The sequence below is a fragment of the Papilio polytes genome, unplaced genomic scaffold, assembly GCF_000836215.1.
Source record: "Papilio polytes unplaced genomic scaffold, Ppol_1.0 DF824169.1, whole genome shotgun sequence".
NCBI classification, from domain to species: Eukaryota; Metazoa; Arthropoda; class Insecta; order Lepidoptera; family Papilionidae; genus Papilio; species Papilio polytes.
In genome coordinates this window covers 2,385,799-2,409,081 of record NW_013525035.1, presented here as the reverse complement: position 1 = coordinate 2,409,081, position 23,283 = coordinate 2,385,799, and the positions used below count along the sequence as shown (strand labels likewise).

At 33.5% G+C, this 23,283-nt stretch overlaps 3 protein-coding genes across 5 annotated transcripts in view; all 3 read right to left on the bottom strand.

The window, feature by feature from the left end:
• The window catches only part of LOC106111373 (zinc finger protein 710), an 84,378-nt gene extending 77,598 nt beyond the window's left edge, over positions 1 to 6,780 (bottom strand). For all 3 annotated transcript variants that reach the window (XM_013293425.1, XM_013293427.1, XM_013293426.1), the window contains exon 1: positions 6,716 to 6,780. The gene's annotated coding sequence lies outside the window, so the exon portion shown is untranslated. The remainder of the gene's footprint in view (positions 1 to 6,715) is intronic.
• A 4,900-nt stretch (positions 6,781 to 11,680) lies between these two features.
• Positions 11,681 to 12,833, bottom strand: LOC106111276 (cationic trypsin-3-like). The gene is made up of 3 exons (XM_013293302.1): positions 12,639 to 12,833; positions 12,186 to 12,329; positions 11,681 to 11,830 (listed from the first exon to the last, which is right to left on the bottom strand). The coding sequence occupies exons 1-3, from the start codon at positions 12,831 to 12,833 to the stop codon at positions 11,681 to 11,683; spliced, it is 489 nt and encodes a 162-aa protein (XP_013148756.1).
• Positions 12,834 to 15,408: 2,575 nt separating this feature from the next.
• Positions 15,409 to 20,338, bottom strand: LOC106111275 (trypsin-7-like). Its single transcript, XM_013293301.1, has 5 exons — positions 20,335 to 20,338; positions 19,497 to 19,869; positions 18,725 to 18,980; positions 16,082 to 16,231; positions 15,409 to 15,564 (listed from the first exon to the last, which is right to left on the bottom strand). The coding sequence occupies exons 1-5, from the start codon at positions 20,336 to 20,338 to the stop codon at positions 15,409 to 15,411; spliced, it is 939 nt and encodes a 312-aa protein (XP_013148755.1).
• Between the last annotated feature and the right edge of the window lie 2,945 nt (positions 20,339 to 23,283).

The following is a 23,283-nucleotide window of genomic DNA, read 5'->3' as shown; positions in this document are numbered from 1 at the left end:
AGTTTTATAGTCATAAAATTTTAAGTCACTCAATTAAAAACTTTTTGCACCGCGATATTTTAAATTAAAATAAAATACGACAGTCACATTTTTGAACTTTGAATGAGAATCGCGTTGCACTTTACGAAATTCGGGTACCGTTTGCGCGCCGCCATCGAAATATTTCGGTATTTCGGGCCACGGGACTCAGTCAGTTTGAGATTTTCGAAAATTGCCGATGCATTTTCATTGTTTAACGGATATAGTGTTGCGCGCACATGCAGTTTCAACACATAATGATCTAACACTGGCCGACTCTCGATTGCAGAACATACTTATTCTAAGTCAACTTACATTCGTTCATATTTGCCTGCGGGGCGTAGGGCTGCGCTAGGGCTTAGAAACTAACTCTAGACTGCGCCCGCGCACACCGCTCACCAAACTAAAACATTGTCGTCTCTTTTCTTCTCATAGCAACGGGATATAGTATTACCAACTATTACATTTTAATAATAAAAGATGCAAAAATTATCGTGAGTCATAGAATACGAGAAATCGTATTTTTGACATGCTCACTAAATGTTATTTTAATAAATTTAATTAACACTAAAATAAGTATTCAATGAAATAATTTTGAAATAACTTTTATTAGTAAGTTTGGGCTGGGTTTACATTTTTTTTACAATTAAAGTGAAAAAATAAAAAAAGACATGTGCATCCCTAGTTTTCGCGTAGTACAAGAAACGTCTTGCATATAATAATATGTTTTAGCCTATATTGAGCGCTTTATAGCAACTGCTATAAATAACGCGATCTAATATAGCTAATAACAGTTATCTGCTATTTTAAGTGAAAATAATGAAGACATTTATTATTCAAATAAATATTAAATTAAAAAAGTTTGAATTAAATATCAACGCTAACTTCGAAGTAACCGATTGATATATAATTCTAACCAACTTAATAAATTGTTTAAAAAAAAATACATTTTAGATGAAGTTAGTGGTATCTAATGGAATTGTTTACTTGATTATTTTCTATACGTGTTTTACTTAACCGTTTGCATGCTAAAAACGTGTTTCAGTATTAACTGTTATGGAACATCACTAAACGCTATTCTAACGCGAGACACAACACTAGTTGTATGCATCGTGCATTGGCCTGCACTGCCGAGAACTTGCGTATACATAAAACATCACAACAACCCAAAGAACATATTCAAAACTGTACTCTAAAACATAGGCATAGAGTATAAAATTCTATGCAAGACTACATAGAGTTATGTTAATAGAGTCGTTTACTTTTTTAGAAGCTAGTTCTTATACTTATTTCACTATGAATTTTAGTTAGGTATAGTATTAGGTATAGAAAGAAATGGTTGGTGTCTGTGGGCGTAGGTTCGTTTCTAGGACACTGCAAATGGTAGAAATCTTCGCCGTTAGTGCGATATATTGCGGTATAATTATTGAGATGGCGCGAAGCGTTTTGTGAAAGGGCTCAGTAGTTTTAGACCACGTTTAATTTGCAGTTTTGAAATCAGTTTTTATGTAGCCTCTGGCGTCTACATAACTATAACTACATTGTGGAATAACATTATATTATTATTCAAAGTTATTATTACTGTAGAATATTTCGAAAGGTTGATGACTAGATTTTTTATCTAATTAAAAAAAATACCAGATCTTGAAAAATAAAAGTTCTTATAACGCAATTGTTAAGGTAAGAATATTCCTTAGATGATCAAAGTAAAAAATGAGTTTGCCATAATTTGTTTCTCTTAAAAGAGAGAGTTATTCAGAAAATACATTACAATTAGATTAAGTATCGTAAGAAATTATTATTATTGATTATGTAATTAGTGTTTATTTATATGTTTGTTAAGATATCGTTCATTAATTTAGCTGATTGTTTCGCGTGGCAAATGCTGTAACTCCGAATTCCTATTAATTAATACAAGCGCGGTAAGAATGCGGGAATGTCCGAGCGTACCGGCGCAGGCCGTTACTCGGGTTCGCACTACGATCTATAGACGATGTGGTCGCTTCCTAGGGAAAAGGTCATAACTCTAAGAAAAAATTTCCCGTTTTTAAAAATACAGTGTATATTTATCATACAAACTTTCACCCTCGACTCCGTAAACGTGGAATTTAAAAAATATATGTAAATAACCTATGAGTTCTTGCAGACTCTACATGCCGTGTTTCATCGAGATCCGTTCTGTCTCTAACAAATATCCATCCATGTAAATTTTTCTTTTATTAAAATTTAACCGACCGATTAAATATTAAATAATATCTAAGCTCTGAGAAAAATCCTGTTTGCGTGAAGAAACAATAATTAACATTATTAAAAAGATTTTTTTCAAGTTATACAATTTACCAGTGGAGTGGGGTAACATGAATGACCTGTGAAACTATTTTAGACTCACTATACGGAAAGCATTGCTTGGTAACGCCTCATTTCTGCATCAGTTTAAAAGTTCAGCGCAAAGACTAGACTTTACACTCCCCTACGCTTTATTCTCGGATTCAACGGAAGTCTTTTGTTTTCTTACCTTTGTGGTTAGAGTTATTTTACTTGCTGAACCTATTAATAGACCCGAAGATTGTTTTAATTACTTTACAAGTGAGATACAAAAATAATTCACCTCTAAATCTTTTTAAAAAATAGATCAAGCTTGCAATCTTTGGTTAACTGTAAGCAATATTGATTCGAGTTCGAGAGTTCGAGATACATCTTCGAGTTTCAATCGTTTATCTCATTTACGATATACTGTATTAACGGATTTCAATAATTACAGGTTAAAGCTTGTAAAGTTTTTCTAAGCAACAAGAATAACAGTCGAACGAGTCCCGCAAGGACTGCCACTGACATTTAGTGTTTGTTTTTCCGTCAGTTGACCCTCGGGTATCGAACTGGCGTCCTTTCGCCGCATAGCTGTTAGCCAACGCTGGGAACGAGGCTCCCGTTTAAATAAATCTATTACACAATCGTTTTCAATTCAATTTTAAGTGATTCACGTCTAGTACTTGGTAGTTAGGTGTATTTATGATTAGCTTAGTGCCGTATTCAGAGTCATTAAGTGACCATTAAAATTGTAATTTTGTACAAATTTGGAGGTTAGTATGAAACACATAGGTTACTTTTATATTCGAAAATAGCTATGGTTACCCTAGATTACTTTATTTAGATTTACTCGATAACTCTACAGCGGTATATCTTAATGGCACAGATATCAATTACTTTTGTTAAAGTTTAAAAAGAATTTAAAGCTTCTGAGATTTTTTGGTCAGTTTCGTAAGCAACTTATGATAGTAAATTCAATAACGTTAGCAAATCCAATGATTTAAAAAAATGTGTTGCAATTTCTTAGAAGAATTTTATCCTAATGTTTATTTTATTACAATTAACTAATCAAATGAATAAAAAGTAATCATATAACAGTATTGTTACGACACCGGAAGCTCGGTCGTTGCGTGAAAACCAAATGTCACGAGCGTTGTTGTTTAGCCTATCGATACAGCAAATGCGTACAAAACACCTCAGTGCAATGCATCACGACACATGAGCGGCGTAATGTAATAAGACGCATTTTTCTCTGACAAAAACATGCGCTGGCGCACTTAATGGTGTTAGAAAATTGACGCGATGCGTTCTATGGATAGTGCGGTATGAAGGTTGCTCTACTCAAAAATATTATTAAATTATTCATAAAATGTTAGGTTTAAGCAATTTTATTTATGAGATATTTTATTGTTTAGGGATTTTAAAGAGATCGATCATCAAACGAATATTAAAAATGTTAAAGTTTACATTGATAGATGGATGGGTGTTTGTTAAAACATAATTATATCTAAAACGGCACAACGAATCTCGATAATATTTCCCAGAGTTATAAAAAATTGTCTAGAAGAACACATAGGCTACTAATTAATTTTTCCTTAAATCTGCGCGGACAATGGTGCGGGCAAAAGCTAGTACAACATAAAAATTAACTACAGATCTTCATTGTTGTGTTCATCTTTCTTCTCATCTAAACGTTAGTTCTAAAACGTTCTATTGTGAGCAATGTGATTGACGATAGGCTCCGTTGTTACTCTACAGTACGAATTTCCATTGTAGCGATGACAATGTGCTCCAGTCGGTGCGATTCAACGTTTACAAATCTGTATTTCCAATTGGAAATTTGATAAAGGTTTTTGTAAATTGCACAGTATACATTAGTTACGGGTTTTTTCTGGAACGCTCTGTTATGGACAGCATTTTATTCCCATTTAAGTAAGTATTTATTTAACCTAGACAACTTAATAGAAAATGTTAAAAACTTTAACACAAACGACCCCAAAAATTTACAATTGTATTGTGTCTTGAAAACTCCACAGTGCCTAAATCCTACTAACTATCTCTTTGCTTAAATTATCAAAAACAACAAGCAGAAAATTGCCTCCGAGAGTTGAAATAATTTTAATGTCTACAGAATTTAAACATTGGATTTTTAATATTTAATAAAATAGAGCATCTTTCCATTCCATCGAAGTACGTTGCTGACTCTAGGTTTTTACTTCGAATACATTCTTCATTGCTTGCAAACGTCACATTCCGAGCTCGCAAAACAAGCTGTGAATGCTACTCGTGCGGCCTTTCAACGCTCGCCCTACGTAAATATTTGCCTATGACTCCTTTTCATAGACGCTTTGCACATCCTTGTTAAATTTTCTTCCGCTCTCTTGAAGCACTTTTATGTCTTTAGATGTTAGACCGAATTGTAATTATCTGTCGTTAACTCTTTTGTTTTATCTGTTAGCGTCTATTAGATTATCATAGTTAGACTTAAGATGGATTTTCTTATTATTTTTATGTTTAAAGGTTAATTACCTTTGCAGTTTTTCTGTTTTATTTTTTGCATTCAAGTTTTATTGTTTTGTTAAACAATTAATATAATTGTTACCAGCGATATTAATTAAACACTGCACTAGAGAATTAGTCAGGGATGCGCGCGAATATACCAATCTTTCTAATGACATTGACAGCTGTCAGCTCGGGACGTGACGTTTATGCCGACAATCTAGTTTTGCATCAATTCTAGAGCACGGTAATTTTCTTCTTAACAGTAGTTTAAATTTTATTCCTATTCTTCTATCATCTTGAGTTACAATTTGTTTATTCTTATCGCAAGAAGTTTATTAAGTTTTCTATTCCTGCAGTAAAGGTTAGCTCGTTAAAATTAGTTCTTCTTGTAGCATAATAATATCAGTTTTTATTTATCCTAATGTTTTTGATGTTGCAGTAACTTTAATGGTATAATAAAGATCATCCTAACAGCACATCCTCCATTACACTTCGCATCGCAATGCGCGGCGCAAAAAGTAATTCCTCAGAGTTTTTCTTACCTTTCGTGCAATTCTATTAAGAAATCAATTACTAATTATGCACATATGAGATGAGTAGAAAGGATATTTTTAAAATAAACTTAATTGAAAATTAAGAATTTTAAGTTAGTAAAAGAAATAAGACCAATTAAAGAGCTGATTCTAAATAATGCAAGAAATACTCCCTTTTCATTTAAGATACTTGGAGTTTTCAGAAGAACCAAAATATTTATCAGTAATACAAATAGTAGAAATAAAAAATAGAAATCATAGAAACAAATAATAGAAATCTATAAATCTACACTTAAATGTTAAAGTTATAGAATAAATTCTTAAAATAAATGGCAGCACATTTTGTTTTAATTATTATCAAAATTCTTTTAGAAGTAAATAGAAATATCGCTGAAGCTCATGTAGTTAAATTAGCAGCCCGCGGTAAAGGACGGCGTTATGCGTAAGTGATGCAGCATGAAATTAAAATTTCATCAATATTATTAGCGACTATCAATAAATAACATCGATCATTAGCGATCAGCGATAGTCAAAGAACAAATAAACTTTAATTTCCAAAATGCGTAGCAAAAGCCCTTTTATTAAATCCAATCAAAATTCCATAAAAGCATACCGCCCATAAATTCCTGGCACGGCATTGCCGTCGATAGAATGTAATACAAAATCCGCCGAAATCCGCCATTTTGATGTACGGATTTTTTCGCCCACCACCCCACCTTCCTACATAATTGAGCGTTGTGAAAACTATCACATTGGTAAATGACGTCCCCCCCCCCGCGGACCCCGCGTCGACCCCCTGCCACCCGTAGTTTTCCGACATGGCCGCAATCAATAATTTGGCTGGGCAATGACTGCGATGATTCGGACATGCGCAGTTTCGCCCGCCCGCCGAATCATCGGCAAAACCTGAACTTGACTTGGCGAAAACGAAAGTTAGAGGCGAATGTTTCTACTCCATTCTTGGCATTGGCTACTACATACCACAATGTATCGGACACCATGTGACCACTAGTAGAAGTAAACATACTCTATGATTTTTTTTTGATGCGTCGTCATCGGTCACGCCTACGAAATGTTCTGAGCACGATTAAAATGCATTATCTTGAACTCCATCATAATCTTTAACATACTTTTGCACATAATTTTTGCAATATTTATGACTCTAAAAACGTCAAAATTGTTTAAGAATATGTTGCTGGAGTTACATCAGATGCAGAAAGATCCATAAGTGCGAGCGAGATAGCAGTATGTTGAAATGTATATCTATTGAGCGTAGTAGACATGACTGCATAAGTGACTTTAAAAATTATTAAATAAATTGCAAATGGGTCATAAAATCAACGTTTATTTCTTACCTGATTTATGTTTTTCGGGGAAGAACTCGTTTCTTCCGTGTGTTCTTGTAGTGTCGTTTCTTCTTTCTCTTGATCTCCAGTTCTAGTACTTTCTGCGTCTGAGTCGTGGTTTTCTTATTGTCTTTGTATTGTATATCTAGCCCTTTCGTTTTAAGCCCGTTCGATTTAATTATAATTAAATCGTTTCGAAGTATACGAATAACAAAAGAACATTTAACTAAGTCTTAACGTTAATTTATTTTTAATTTTGTACTATTAAATAAATCGAGAAGTCGTTTCAACAGGTAGGTAAAATCGATAATTTAGTTTTTTTTTTGTATCTTTTTTGAATAATTTTATCTTACCTTTTTAATATTAATTTAAGGCCAATTTAAGGCACGAGTTTTTGTTTATTTCTTTCGTTTTATTTTCTTCTACCATACAATCAGAATTGGTAGAGGAAATTGGTCGAAACTTTTCCAAACTTACTTGCCAAAAGTCTCAAATATCACTTAGCCTTAACGTTTAGTCCAGAGTCTTTCACTAAATTACTTTCACTAGATAAATATGGAGAGTCTGTATATAAAAATCAATATAAATCAATCGAAAAGTTCCAAAAATAACCAGTGTTGTTTAAATGTACTTAAAAAACTCAAATTCTTAAATTCTCTTTTCTATTGATTCCTGATAATAACGGTTGATATAAACATAAAACTTGTTCTATTGCGAAAAAACGTGTTTCTTTATCGTCAAATGGCGCTGGTCGTTATTTGTTTTTCGCTAGATTCCCTTTTGTTATGAAATCTTGGCTTTCTTTAACTTCTTGCGCATTTAATTTAACATCGTTGCTTGCGTCTATAGATCCATGGCCTTCGGCGTGGTCGTCCCATGGATTTTTTTCTTTTCCTTGGTCTTCTTATTTTTCGGCAGCTTCTCCCGGATGGTCGAAGATGTTGATTTAGCCCTGACACGACGGATCCGAGTCAAGCCGCCGTTGTTGCCTTACACTAGCTTATAGTTCAGAAAATTAAAACGGTGATGTTTGGTCTATTGAGAGTTCAAGTGTTGCTGAATACTATTGTTAATATAAATCGTCACTTAAATACTACAATGATTATGTGGAAAAACTGAATAAAGTCTATTGCATAAAACTATCTCTTGAGTGACAGCGGGCGGCAGTTGAAAATCCTAAACGCATGCGCGGTTTTTTTTATTTTCGAAATTTTGATAACCAAAAATGGTCTATGAATTTCTTTTTATTTTTTTGGAATTTTGAATTTTAGGCCGTTTTAAACTTTTTAGGATTTTTGTTGGAAGGATTTTTTGTTTTAAAAAAAACCCGCGTTCAGGTTTTTAACGCGATGCGTAGGTGTTAAACACGCGTCGGTTTCAGGCTCGCCGGCCACACTGATGGCGGAAGGTTGCATTGCTGCTGCATCGGGTTGATCTACCCGCAGGCTGCAGTGGTATGGGGTCCCCCTCGCCTCCCTTGCCACCCGCCCCATCCCAATGATTCGCGTGCACCTCGGAATCATCAAATAATGATTTTGTATGTTTATTATAAAACTTACTATACGCTTCGCTGTATACGTTCCGGGACGCATCGCCGGATAAATTCAATTTCGAAAATTACAAATATTCGTGTGTGCGTGTCGGTTAGAATAAACTATTTGGTTATTACAGAATTCATTTGGAGCGTTATAAATTAGAATGGATATAGAAATTTAGGCATAACATTATGCGCATACCCTATCTCTATGTGCTTCGGTTTCATTATATAAATGCACGCCTGATTAGCTAAGGCTTTCTAGATATTATTAAATATTTGTATTAGGATTGGGTTGTTTATTTGTAATTAGTGTTGATGAAATGAGCTAGTTCCGATTCACTGGCTTATGGCTAATGAACGAAATTTACCTGACTTATTCACCTATCCGGATTCTCCAGACTTAGTAGTGGATTTAGACTCGATATATAGACTCTAGTCACTTTCGAGACTTGTAAGCTAACCAATGTTAAATATAAGAACTACTGAAGACATTGGAATTTTATGTTATTTTTATTTCAAATATATGTATTATTTTGTCGTTGTCTTGTAAAAGATTCAATCACTAGAAAAGACTAAAAAACATACTTTATAGAAAGTCACAGAGACGACGCATTTTCCAATGGATTGGCACCCGCGAGGTACAATCGCGCACAAAGTGTTGGCTATCATAAATACATTTAAAAATAACAATTCCCCACCCGACGCACTAAGTCCAGCTTGCATTAAAATATGATACACCATGCAGCGGCGCGCGATGCCCGTCCATTTCTATATTATCGAGTAATCCACGCGATTAAGGGAGCGTTCGCAAATTCTATGTGTCATTATGAGCACTCGGCTCAAGCGGTACAGTCGTGCACACAGGACCTTAACCATAGACAAGACATAAGGATCTGATGCATGTTGGCGCTTATTGTTGTCTCTTTATTTTTTAAGAAGATAAAAAGGATAACAATATACATTTATACACAGTCAAAACATGTACTAAAAATGCTATATGTGATAGTTGGGACAATTGAGAGTTTCTTAAAGCTCAAACGGATGGATACTTCAATAGAAGTATAAACGGAAGTATGGCTTTAGTAAACGGTACATGTTTAGGAAGGGATTGTATGGTGGAATGAAAAATTTTCAATGTAGCATCGTAATTATTAGAAAGGCAATGAACGTTAAAGTTTTATTTATATTGCATGATCTTTTCAAAAGCTTAGTTATAAAAATAAAGATCTTGTAAATGTTGGATTATATTATGCATTAATTCCACAGACAGTTTAAAAATTAAAACTCAATAAATATTAAACGTACCCAAAAATATAGCTATGAAAATAAAATGCAAATTATATTTCGTCATTAATTTAAGTAGTCATCGGTCGGATGAATTTTTAACACGTCTGTACCGAGCTGCGCTGTTAAACCCGTTCGAAATATAACACGGTGCGTAAAAATATACTGCGTATGCGATCGCCATGGAAATGCTTTCCAATTTATTTCCGTCATTTTCGTTACGTACATAGGTACCTTTTGTCTGCGAATATGTAGTTTGAAATCGAGTTACATAGCCTCCCTTCACGAATGACTCGATTTTCTTTTGTTTATTGTACCTATTCTGTGAGAAGTTAACAAAAACAAACTCAGAACGGTCACTAATGTTAAGGGAGATCTTCAGTATACTTACGAGTAGTAGAGTACGAGAGAGTTTTAGTATAAGAAATTCTATCTATCCAGAATCTTTAGTCTAGTAACAATGTAGTGTTTATGCCAGTGCCAGTAAAGTTCCTTTTAGTTTTCTTCATGTTTTGTTATCAAAAAGGTCATATAATTCATTCGATTAATTATTAAAATAACAAATTCTCGTTTAACTTAGCAGTTACTTAATTAAAAATTAAATTGATATTGATTAATAAAACTGGCCTCTGGTTTATAGTCAGAGCTCGATTCTCTTGCGTACACTGAAGAACTACGGCTCTTGTCAATATGGTGGCTGAAGGTATCGTCAAAGAAAATTTTAAAGGTTTGAGACATTTTTTTTAACATTAGAATAGTGCATGTAAAGTTCGACGTAATTTGAAATTAAGGTTACTTTTAAATAGTTGAGAATGTCTTTGATTTTTTTTTAATGAAGGTAAAAATTCACTAACAAGTCATTGTAAAAACATATCCACTATAAAACTCGAATTTTACAAGTCCTTTACGATTTTTTTAAAAGCTGTATGCGTAACATTTTGCCTTTGAAAAATTTTCAAAAATATTCTACATTGAATCTTATTTTGCTTACTATAAAGTACATTTTAACTATAAGCTTTGTACGAATGATTGAAATTTTTCTTGAGCAGTTTTTGATATTGTTTTTCTTCTACCACATCACCCTACCAGACTTGCGTGCGGTCGTAGATCAATAGCGTCGTAATAGCGGGCAATTCGTGGTAAAATCACTTGTATTAATCATCTCTATAGTCATTCCGGTGGGGTGGAATAGTCAAGCACTATTTAGTTGCATCGCCATCTCCCTCTTACAACTGCGCAGACTCGTCATCGTCATCAGCCACCCCCTCCTCCTTTGGGGAGACGAAGGTGTTAGGGTAACCCCCCTACGTCAATATACGGCAAACACTGTAGATAAAATAAACGCATACATGCATGCGCATCGTGTATACACACGCATTGCACCCACACATGTAAAACCCGCGGGCTCACACACGCGGTTTTATACAAAATTGAAGCCAGATAATTACATTAACAAGGCGTATACATAGGCTTGTTTTATGTATATTAAATACTCTATAACGGTAGGGCAGTGTACTTTCGTATATCGGAGAGGGAGTTGAAAGGGGGGGCTTTGGTAAAATGGGAAATATTTTCCAGGGATTTTTCCATTCGGATATTTCATGGTGGATACCGATACGCAGTTCTGTCTGTCGCCCATTCGGCTGGAGCGCACTCTTTTATATTACGTTAGTGTTTTCACATTGTATCCCCAATATGCGAAAACTTATCTGCACTCTATCCGTTTTATTAAATGAAGAGGATGAATCTCGTATAGTAATGGCTTTTTTGGAATACAGATTAATTGAACCCTTTGATTGTTGATGTCCTGGTCTTAATTGATCACTTCGCATTCGTAATTATAAGAAAAGATACAAATTCTTTGTGTGCCAGTAACTTTATACTTAAAATAAGATAACGAGAAAAGTTTAAGGTCGTTATGAAAAAAGTACCTTGACTGTATTCGCTCTACGTTTTCCTAGATACGAGTGTAGATTAGGCTTGGCTGACATTAGGTATCAATTTGACCAAACTCCAGCACTATTTCGTACTATATTGCTATTAAAGTTGCCCAATTAGTGCAATTTAAACACAAATAGAACCAAATTAACAAACATTTTTATATCGCTTAAGCAGTTCCAATCTTTTTTCCAAGGATCCATCTAAATACAAAATTATATTGGTATATATCGCTGTATCCAAGACATGATTTGAGCATTCGATACGTTGGTATACACTCCTGGTACTTTCCGACCACAGCCATAACCGAAGGACGACAAACCGATGAGCTTGCCGAACGACACCGCTGCACCGCCGCTGTCACCCTGGTACAAATAAATACGTATCAATTATTTAGTATTCAAGTTTAGTATCCAAAGGGGTAAGCAGAGGTTTGGCATTCATTATGCTTCTTCTGCCACCGTTCAACACAATTTTAATTTTATGCACATCTTCTAACATGATCATTTTCGTAACAAAGATTTATTTGTCATTTTGTTTTTTTTTTAAATCATCAGTTCCATTTGTCGTTGTTTGGGACAAATATCAACGCTACTCAATTTGTTTCTTTCTACGTGAAATGTCTACTGGCATGGACATGTATCGTTTATTTAATAGTGAACTCTATGTCTATCATAACAAGATACATCAATTTAACTGACTCAGAGTAACCAGTCTTACTTGACACGCGTCACCATCTTCCCCGCCCGCACAGAACATTCTGGTCGTAAGCGTGTGATTGTACCAGAATTCTTTGATCTGTTGACACTCATTGATTGGTACAATCGGTATTCTAACTTGTTGAAGTATGTCTTTGTAGTCACCCTAAAAATAAATAAAAAAAAAATTGTATGTATCCTCTCAAATTTTGATTTTCGAAAATTCACTTAATTTTTTATCGTAGGAAGGATGGCTTTTAAAATAAATATTAACTACATAAATATAATAGGTGTATAATATAGCTTCTAGCTTCTAGCGGAAACATCATATCCCATAATTTTGTCCTTCTTACTTTTGAAAATTAAAACTTCTGTTGTAGCCTAATCATCTTTAACCTTCTATCCTGATTTTGCAGTTGAAATATAAAATTTTGAATCAAACTATAAAATCTCAAATTCCATAAAGATTACTTACTCTTTCTATAGGGTATCCCCATCCAGTCACAGCGATGTTGTCTCCACATTCTTTACTGATCTGAATGTTTGATATTCTTCCACTAAAGTGCAGTTTTCTTTGTAACAGTAATAACTGTACGTCAAAATCGAAAGCATGCTCAAAACCATACTTTGGATGTATTAAATGACGTTTGATGACAACCTTTGGGCCCATAAGTCTGTGCTTACTGCCGACTCTAATGTAAGATTTGTCTGTTCTAAAAGTAAAATGTATTTAAGAACTAGCTGTAGCTCGCCACTTCGTCCGTATGAAACTTAAAAATAATATAAAATACTGCCTGTATTATTCACAGATAAATAACCTTTTTAATGGTGAAAGAATTTTTAAAATCGGCCTAGTTGTTTTTGAGTTATTGCAATACATACAAAAATAAGAATCTTTCCTCTTTACAATATTAGTACAGATAATCCTGTTAGTAACTAAATATGTTTTATATTCTATAAGATTTTGTCGGAAATCTCTTTTGTTTTTTGAACCCTTTACAAAAACTGTAAGATGTTAACGTTATCCAACGTTATTCAAATTTTCTTATTTGTATTATTTTTCTTAAGAAAATAATAAACATCTTGAATTTTCCATCTTTTACTTAGTAATAGAATTCAATGAATAAACATTAATATTATAAAAACATGTATTTCGTCGATATTATAAACTACGTTTGAAAGATATCGTATCAGAATCAACAGAACAAGTGTTGTGTTCGCATAATTCTGCCAAACGTTGCAATACCACTAAAAGTTTCTAGCCTGAAGATAAAATGTTCTGGACTTTCTCTAACAAACTAGGACGCAATTAAAATTGCAAAATTTTGTGCACGTTGTAAAGATAAAATAAGTAAATTTACTTGTATAATTAGATAAACTCCAAATTATCTTGTTTAATGAATCGCTAAATTACTATAATTTATGTTTTAACTAACCCTTAGAGATTAATTATTTCTTTAATGAAGTTTTACTAAACTTACACTAAGAAACTCCCTTAGAGACATGACTCTGAGTACTATACTTGAACATGGCTTTTATTTGTTAAATGACTAGAACTGTCCGGTGAATTAAAAACATGAATTATCTACCTTGGTTATAGATAAATGTGTTGCGAATTTAAATTTATAAAACACTAGCTTTCGTCCTCGACTCCGTCTGCGTAGAATTAATAATATAAAAGTAAGTAGCCTATCTGTTCTTCCAGACTGTTCTACATTTGTGGCAAATTTCACAGAGTTCTGTTTAGCAGTTTAAATTAGACTAACAAAAATCCCTGCAATTTTTCGCATTTATAGTAAGCATGATTAGTATGTAAGGCCATAATTTTAAAATTACCCGCAATGCGCAGTAGTCAGAGCCCACAGTTGATGTAGGAGCACACCGCCACACACGTCTCCATAGTTCACTTGATATGGTGCAGCTGCTATACTGATATCATGGCCTTGAAATATTCTAAAATCAATTTATTTATGTAATCTACTAATTAATAAATTACCTTAATATATACCTTAATAGATTTAAAATAATCAACCTCTATTGATGCTATTATTAATTCAAAAGTAATCTTAAGAAAATAATTTTAAAATGACACTTAGGCAATACTTATTTTTTTTTAATTTTTCTTAAAATGAAATCTTTATCTTTATCTCATATTTATGTTTAAGATAAATAAGCAACTTTTATAGTTAATATTAAATTAATGTTATTATTATTATATTTTTATAGTTAAAAATAACATACAAACATAAACTATGTCCTAATAACTTATTAATGTACAAGTTGAATAGACATTTGACTTATTACTTTAATACAAATGTCATAATCATAATTGAAAAATTACTAACCCTTGTGCAGAGTATAACTGGGTCCAAATCAAAATCTTGTGCAGAAAATAGTGTCGTAAAATCATATCTTGTTATCAGATATTTCATTAAATGTACATTTTCAATTATGTTTCATAATCTAATATTATTTCTAAGAAATAATTGACTCTATGTAGTAAGTAAGCGTTTATACAAGACTTGCAGTTATTCTAAATTAATCCAACCGAATGCTTTATATTTTGGTATATTTACTTATTTTTTTTAAATTCACCAAGATCAATTAAAATGTACAATAATGGTTATTTTCTTTAATTTCTTTAATTTCTTTCCTTTAAAAATATTTTTACTCTGTGCTCTATTTTTAATAGCTTTCTTACCTACCTAAAGAATTTGAACATTAGACTATAATGTTCTGTAAATTCCATTACTATTTTGAACTAGAAATTGCATATTACAGCCTCAAAATAACATGACAAATTGTCCAACGGTAATTAAAAAACATAAAAATGATTCAACATTGATTGACACATGATTCAACACTTTGACAGTCGCTGATGTTAAAAAGAGAAAAACTTTATTTGTTTGATTGTATGTATTGTATGTAATGAATGGCACAAAAACTACTGGGCCGATATAAAAAAAATCTTTCACCGTTAGAAAGGTAATTTATCTGTGATCAACATAGGCTATATTTTTACATTTATTTTTTTAATATTTCACTCGGACGGAGTTGCGGGTAAAAGTTAGTCAGTAAATAAAGTAATGATAAATCTCAAGCTTACAATTTATATCACGCTAGTCACGGTATAAAAAGGTTGATTTATGTTAAAACTAAAATGTTTAAAAAACTATTTAACTTTTTGCAATGTAGGTTATATTATAAAAATGAAACAATATTCCAAAAGTTTTCTTTATTACGCGTTAATCGAGCCTCAAGCCAGTCACGTCTTGGATCCAAGGTCTAACTTTAGCCACCTTACTGTACACCCCGTAAGAGCCTGGTGTCGCGCAACCGTAGCCGAAAGAGACCATACCGAGAAGTCTTTCATTTGAAACTGCTGGTCCTCCTGAATCACCCTGAAATGGAAGAGAAAAATATATGGTCTCAAATTCCGGCATGTGCAAATGTGCTTTTCGATTTTGGAATTTCATATGTACAATCGGGGAAACTGGCGGTGTTCCTTACAAGCTACAATCGTTGTATTATTATCCCGTTTGCACACTCTGCTATCTAGTTATTTACTTGTAGGAAGAGGCGGAGTTTTTTTGCGATGAAAAAGGCAATTTTTTCTGAAGTGCAACACGGCGGATTACCTCGACTGTACATTCTCGATGGACGTTTTTACTATGAAGGTAGAGATCAAGATGCAACCTGTATATATCGGGAGAGAAATTCAAAGATATATGCGAAGTTAATCCGCAGTACGCCAGCATGGTTGACTATGGCCTAGTTACCTAATGCGAATGACGAATTAAAGAATGTGTGTGGGTTTTTTTATTGATTACTATGATCTAAAACTGAATTAACCGGTGGTTGAAAACCGAGGTTATTAATACAATACTTTCGTTATCTATAAATAGAAGGTTTATTTACCTGACAAGCGTCCATCTTTCCTTCAGGGAAACCGGCACAGAACATCCTCGGTGTGAGACTGCCTCGGAAGTAAGGGAACGGTACATTCTGACATTGCTCTTTGGAAATTATCGGCACTCGCACTGCCTGCAAGGTTGGCGCATATGGCCCCTAAAAAAACAACTATATTCACGTTTTGTTTACTTTTCGGTAATTTAGCACTAGTACGCGACATCTTAAAAATTTTGCGTTTAAAATATAATAATTGAAAATAAAAAAAAACATTATAGTTATAAAATGATATTGTAACCTTCTCATTTACGTAAAAATAATGACTTATTTTGTAAACTTAATTCCCTATAATCAACGCTGCAGTAACGAGGGCCAGTGACGTCACAGGTCCGTCATAACTTAGAACGGGCTTAGTTTAAGATGCTTGTATCAACGTAAGTTAGTCGGAGCCTTGTCTGCTATTCTGGAAGATTTATTGCAGACAGTGAAGTATGGATACGTACATACTCGAAACTTGAGATAGATAAAAGGGTATACTATATACCCTATGTATATAAATCTGTTCATATTTTTGTCAGGTGGCCGCTTGCTCCTTTGCCACCTTATGTTATAATAAAAAAGTTCCCCTATATCACTAAATAGTTTGTGGTGAAGAGTTTTTTTTTATTTAATGCCGTTATCCGTGTGTCTATGGCGATTTGTAATATATACTTCGTATTTACAAAAACTATCGACTAAGAAAGTATAGATTGCATGAACCAGGTAACAGCTAAGAGAGTGAATAGACATGTGGCTGATAGAGATGTATGAAAGAGTATGTGTCGACCCTTTTTAAGAATAAGATAGGATGATAATAATAAAGGCTATATCTTTTTATTTTATTATATTATTTTATTATCTATATCTATTCATAAGTATAGATCGTTAATAACGAGTAAACACACACTTCTTTGTTACCTAAGATGTCAGCAATCACAGCTTATTTTTTAATAATTCTTTTTATAATAAAAAGCCCTACACTTACGACACGCTTTAGGCTATATATTTTCACGCTATTGTATTAAATTATTAAACTTAAGGGGTAATTAAATTGGAAAAAAACCTTTACGTAAAAATGGGTCGATAAAGTACAAACTGCCAACATTATAAAAGCGATGTTATTATGGTGTCGGTAATTTTGACATTTGCAATTGAGAATTTAACAAATGTCAACAGTAAAATGTCTTTCTTTCTTTCTTTAAAATGACGTTTTTATAATTTTATGCAGATGAAGCCGCACGGGAACAGCTAGTCATAAATACAGTGTAAAGTGTACACTTCATTTTCATTTCCAATGAAATTCGCAGCCGTCACATTTGTGAATGTGTCGCGGTGGAAAGCCGAACAACGATTGATATCTCTTTGTACTAAATCGAGATCGATAGAGATTGCGATCACCGTGTATTGGGATCGGTTATTCCAATCAGAATAACTGATGTGAGGCTTTTTAATGTACTGACTAACCGATAAGTGATTAAAATACTATATGACTAGATAGGTATGTTTTAGTGATTCATACTAAAATTGATAACAGAAATGCGATTAATTTGGCCATCATTGTGTATTGAATTGATTGATTATATGAGCTGAAATATTACAAGATTATGTACTGTGTATAAAGTCTTAAATTTAGTATCGCTTTTTCTCATTGTATTCAAGGCAAATAAAATGAAATTTAAAAGTCTCGTTACCTAAAAAATAAGCTGCATAGATAAAATTAAATTTATGTAGCCTTCAATCTACTTAGGAATTTAAAAATTTCTTCTAAACCATATGTTGTATACATATATGTCTTGAAGCTCTAAGATACGAGACGTTAGAAGTTAATAAAAAACAGCTATCCATTACATTTGTCGTGATAGATGCAAGTAAGAGGCTATTTTAACAATTTCACAGATAATTTCACACTCTCTATATCTGTATTCGTGTTACGTCGGTGGCTCAGTGGTTTGAACACTTGACTTGTAATCTACAGGTCTTGGGTTCGAATCCCGCCATGTACCAATGTGATTTTCGATTTTTCGAATTTTCATATGTACATAATTTACCCGACGTTCTTACGGTGAAGGAAAACATCGTGATGCAACCTGCACATATCAGCGAAAAAATTCAAAGATATGTGTGAAGTCAACCAACCCGCACTTGGCCAGCGTGGTTGACTATGGCCTAGTCACCCCATATTAGGGTAGGCTCCGAGCCCCTCGGTGGGGACGTATAGTGAGCTGGTGATGATGATGATATCTGTATTTGTGGATATTATAATTTATAATGTTTCTTGCTTCTCATTAAAGCGGTGTCAGATAACCTATAAACAAGTGCACGATACGCACTATGCGATTATCCAACTCTCGAATCGAAGCAAGTACTATTTTTTTACTTTAATGTTCGTAGATCTAAAAACTACTTTTTAAATATTAAATGATGGCGACGAAAAAGAACATCATGTCATGTTGGGTGATGGTTTATACACACAAGACATGAAGTTTAATAGATACGTCTTTAGATGGACAGGGGAGAAGATATACTAGAAAGAATATTTACTGTTTCCAATTCATCCTCTTCCCTATTAAGTCCATTTTTTCTTATATTATGGCAACTATTAATTAAACTTACATTCTCTTCAGTATTTCCCCAACCAGTTACAGCTACCAGTTTCCCGACCACCATATCCTCGATACGTCCAATTTTGATTGGTTGAATATTTTCATCATACTTCAAATGTTCATCCAATTCTAAGAGTTGGTAGTCGTAATCGAAAGGATGATCTTTGTTCTTAGCTGACCAAAGAGGATGTATGTAGTTGTGCTTCACTTGTATCTTTCTACCTTTATTCAGGTATTTGGATCCGACCCTTATGTACGTCTTGATTCTGTGGAATTAATTCTTATTAAGTCTACCAACCCTCACTTTGCCAACGTGGTTGACTATGGCCTAGTCACCCCTTATTAGGGTAGGCTCCGAGCTCCTCGGTGGGGACATGTAGTGAGCTGGTGATGATGAATAAAATCAACACAACGCATTACTTTCTATTTCAGAGAGATTTTTTTAAAATAGATACATGAAGAGAATTTGTTTTAGAATATAATGAAATTTAAAAATAACTGATATACGAAAGTGTGGTAGATTATAAAAATTAAGTTACCACTGCAGAAGTAGTTTATTAAAACATAGTCCCGTTTATCTAGATTTACGATAAATGTATATTTTAAATACTTTGAAATAACACAAAAACTACTGGGAATATTTCAAAAATTATTTCACTAATAAAAAGCTATACTATCACTGAGTAACATATTATAGTAGGAAGTCTTTAACAACAGCTTCTGTTAAATAAAATGTGAGGGTTAGAATTGTAAAATTATTGCAGTGAGTGGGGTCACCTTACCCGCAATGTCCAGCAGTGATTACCCATTTCTTGTCAATTATAGCCCCACCACAATTGGAACCATAAGCTGCGTGGTAAGGATACAAATCTATATCCACTTCTGCTCCACCGACAATCTTGTCATCACCATAACTCATGCCCATATCATAGTCAGGTTTAGCCCCATCTCTGTTTCCACTGAATTCAAAATTATCAATATCAGGTATGTCTGTCGGTTCATTGTAATCTTCTACGTCAAGCTTGAAGAAATCGTCTCCATTCCTGTAAAGTTCTTTTCTGTTCTTATTCCTTGGACGTCTTACTATATTGTAATCTGATGTCTTCTTTAATTTGCTTGTTACTTTTGGTATAGGTATTACTATTAAATCATATTCTGAAAGGAAATTTTAAATTTGTAGTATTTGGACGGATTATGATTAGAAAAAAATATTTCTGTTGTTTTTAATTAGTTTGACGTCAATTATATTCGTTGGTATTGTACTTAGCAATGAAATAAACCCTTATTTGCCACGCATCGATAGTAATTCTGGATATTTCTAAAACATAAGCATAGAAATACACGGTTTATTTACGGCCGGATACTAAAACGAAACATCAACCCTCCGCTTTTTAAACGCCGCTTAAAATCCGATAAATGTCGAAATTTTTTTGGAATTTGTCGTTCAAAGTCGTTTGAGTATTCGGTCGTTTTGAAGTTTTTAAAATAGATAATATTACGTCACAATTAACAAAAACACAGTCTTACGTACGACTTGTTTCGACGGGCACTAAAGTATAAATTATTGATAGAAATGCAAAATATAAATAATACATTATTAAAGTAACTATCTCACAGTACGCATGACGTAGCACTAGCAAATAAACAAACAGTAAGGGACTTTATAATTTTTTCAACGTAATTTAATGGTTTCATGTAAAAGTTAATTTGTCGTGAAATTGCTAATTTTTAATCTACGGAAATTACAGACTGAGTATTCGATTTCAAAGAAACTGTAATAGAAATATGTGATTTCTCGTGTCTCTGGACTTTATTCGTATCCAGATATTGTAGTTAACTGTAATTGAATTTCTTTTGATTTTAAATTACATCGTACTGAACGCCTGTGATATTAATAACGTTGATGAAGTTCATTTAGCCGTGTAATTTTACATGAGTGATTATTAAAAGTACAAATGTGTGAAAAAGATAATTATTCCAAGTAAAAAATTCTTAATTTTCTACTGAGTGCGTAGAACTGCAAGTTGGACAATTGACAGACGAGTTGGACTTTAACAGCAACTGCTTTTATTTCAATTCATTATATCCAAAAAGTAATAGAAAACTAACACAATCTTAGAGCACTGGCGTGGAGTTACAAAATATAATTCTGCGTGTCCTCTTTTTAATAGGGCAACTGCTGCCCTCTGTCCCATTATTTTAGCAACTTTGAAATTAAATGCGCGCCATCTATTGTCAGCTTGTAAATATGGACTATAAAAAAATTCTGTTAACTCCATTACCATAAATATTAATAAAATAATAATGCTGTGTTGCTAAATATATGTGGTTTAATCAGTATTCAAAAAAGGCCAGCAATATTGCATTACAAAAAGGTGACAAAGATCACAATTTATAGCGCCATCTGTTGTTGAGTAGCTGAAACTAAATGAAACTAAATTTGTAACGACAATTCTTATCCTAGATTCATATACGAAAAAATTCTATGTATATTGTCAATGGATAATTTTAGATAGTCAAACAAGTTGTGGGTACGTTCTCATTTTGATCAATAAACGAGATTCATAATTTAGACCAGTCATTAGAAAAACTGTTCACAAAAAAAATACTACAGTCGTATGCTCTAGTTCTTTGCATGTATTTTTTCTCTCATTCAGTTCCACAGTAATCAAGTTTTGATACAACCTAATTGTTGACAATTATTGTTTATTTTTGTTATTCAAATTGTATATTCAGGATCATTTGTTCTCTCCCTTTTATTTCATAATTCAAAATGTTGATGAAAAATGGATGTCTTGAGTTGTGGCAGCTTTTGTTCCACTCATGGATCGATGTAGCCAAATTTTAGCAAAGCAAGCTTTCAAAGAAGTTATGGGTTCAATAGCTTAGTATATCCTGCGCTTCTAATATAACGAGCTGTTGCTCGTGACTTCGTCCACGAGAAATAAAGAAATGACATGAAAATAGCCTATGTTACTCAGTCATAACGTAGTTTTTAAAGGCGAAAGAATTTTTGAAATTGACCCAGTAGTTTTTGGGTTATTTCTATAAATACAAAAATTCAAATCTTTCCTCTTTATAATATTACCATAAATAGAACACTATAGAAGTATAAATAAGTCATCCATCCCGTAGGTCAGCGTGGTTGAGTATGGCCTAGTCACTCCATATAGTAGAGTCCGAGTTCCCCAGTAGGGACTTATATTGAGCTGATTATAATAATACCCAATTCCTGTCTCTGCTAAGTGGTATACAACTTATCATCTTCCTTGCCTTACGCACATGGTATGGTGTACAAATGTTTATAAACCTTAATGTTTAATTTTTCGACCTTCCTTTATTTATAAGGCTGGTCGCCTTTGTACTGTTAACCCTACTTTGGAAAAAATAAATACTAAAGGAAAAATTTTTTTAACACCGTACCCGAAATTCGAACTCTCGTCGGACCAGTGAAATATGCTAGAGCCAATGTGCTACCAGGGACCTATAATATTTATTCTAGTCTATCAAATAAACATACTATTTTTGTATACTTATATTCAGCCACAACAATAACCACCCCGCCCGCAAGTAAATAAGCCTTCGGGGGGATGAATACATAATGAAATTTCGCCCCTTGCCGTCCGTTAATCAAAAACTGCTGCAGAGCGCGCGGCGATGGAAAGACGTAAGAAAATGGAAATTTTCCTACCCTCCTTTTTCCTGTTAGTCTCACCCCCCACTCGCCTCCGAGAGGTTGGACAACTCCCCCCCAAAGTGCTCTCTACAATGGAGAAGGCTTATGAGGACAAAATTATTAATTTTAGTATTTAATTATACAGGATATAAATAGAAGTAATTGAAAAATATGAAGACATAAAAATATATTTGTTATTTAACTACCGAATTAATATATGATTATAATTTTTTCTCAACATTTAGTCTTATCTTATTGAACGCATGTCAGTGTGACAATATGAGGCGGTTGCTCTTTTATATCACTTTTTTATCAATAACTAGCTGTTGTTCGCGACTTCGTACGCGTGAAATTTAAAAGTAATAAAAAGAATAGCCTATGTTACTCAGTGATAACATAGCTTTTTAATGTTGTAGGAATTTTTGAAATCGGCCCAGTGGTTTTTGAGTTATTTCAATACATACAAAAATACAAATCTTTCCTCTTTATAATATTAATATAGAGTATAGATTTAGCTTAAGTTAATTTGAAATGATTTTTTTTTATAACATAAGGTGGCAAACGAGCAAGCGGTCACCTGAATCCGCCAAAATGGCGAAGCGACCGCTGCCCATAGACATCCGCAATTGCAGATGCGTTGCCTACCCTTATACGACGGAAGAGGAGACGCACAAAAAGAGGATATTTCCCCTTCCTATGCATCTTCTCCACCGTCAAATCCACTTCCCCTTCCCATCGTCTCCTTATAAGAAAAGGGTGGTAAAGAGAAAGGGAATTAAATTAGTCCTCCGGCACCACACTCATCAGACGAAACACGGAATTGCTTCCATTTCACGCCTGTCTTCTGTATGGTCGTGGTATTACTTGGGGCGTGCCGGCCCTGCAGTGCTAAC

Bases quoted from the DNA above. Each gene is read 5' to 3' on its own strand.
- LOC106111275 (XM_013293301.1), bottom strand. The intron at 16,232-18,724 runs GTAAGTTTAATT...TTGTTTTTTTAG, and splicing joins GGGGAAATACTGAAGAGAAT to GGGCCATATGCGCCAACCTT. The intron at 15,565-16,081 runs GTAAATAAACCT...CTTCCATTTCAG, and splicing joins GAAAGATGGACGCTTGTCAG to GGTGATTCAGGAGGACCAGC.
- LOC106111276 (XM_013293302.1), bottom strand. From the start codon at position 12,833: ATGGGCCCAAAGGTTGTCATCAAACGTCATTTAATACATCCAAAGTAT. The intron at 12,330-12,638 runs GTAAGTAATCTT...ATTTATTTTTAG, and splicing joins GGGGATACCCTATAGAAAGA to GGTGACTACAAAGACATACT. The intron at 11,831-12,185 runs GTAAGACTGGTT...TATTTGTACCAG, and splicing joins AAGATGGTGACGCGTGTCAA to GGTGACAGCGGCGGTGCAGC.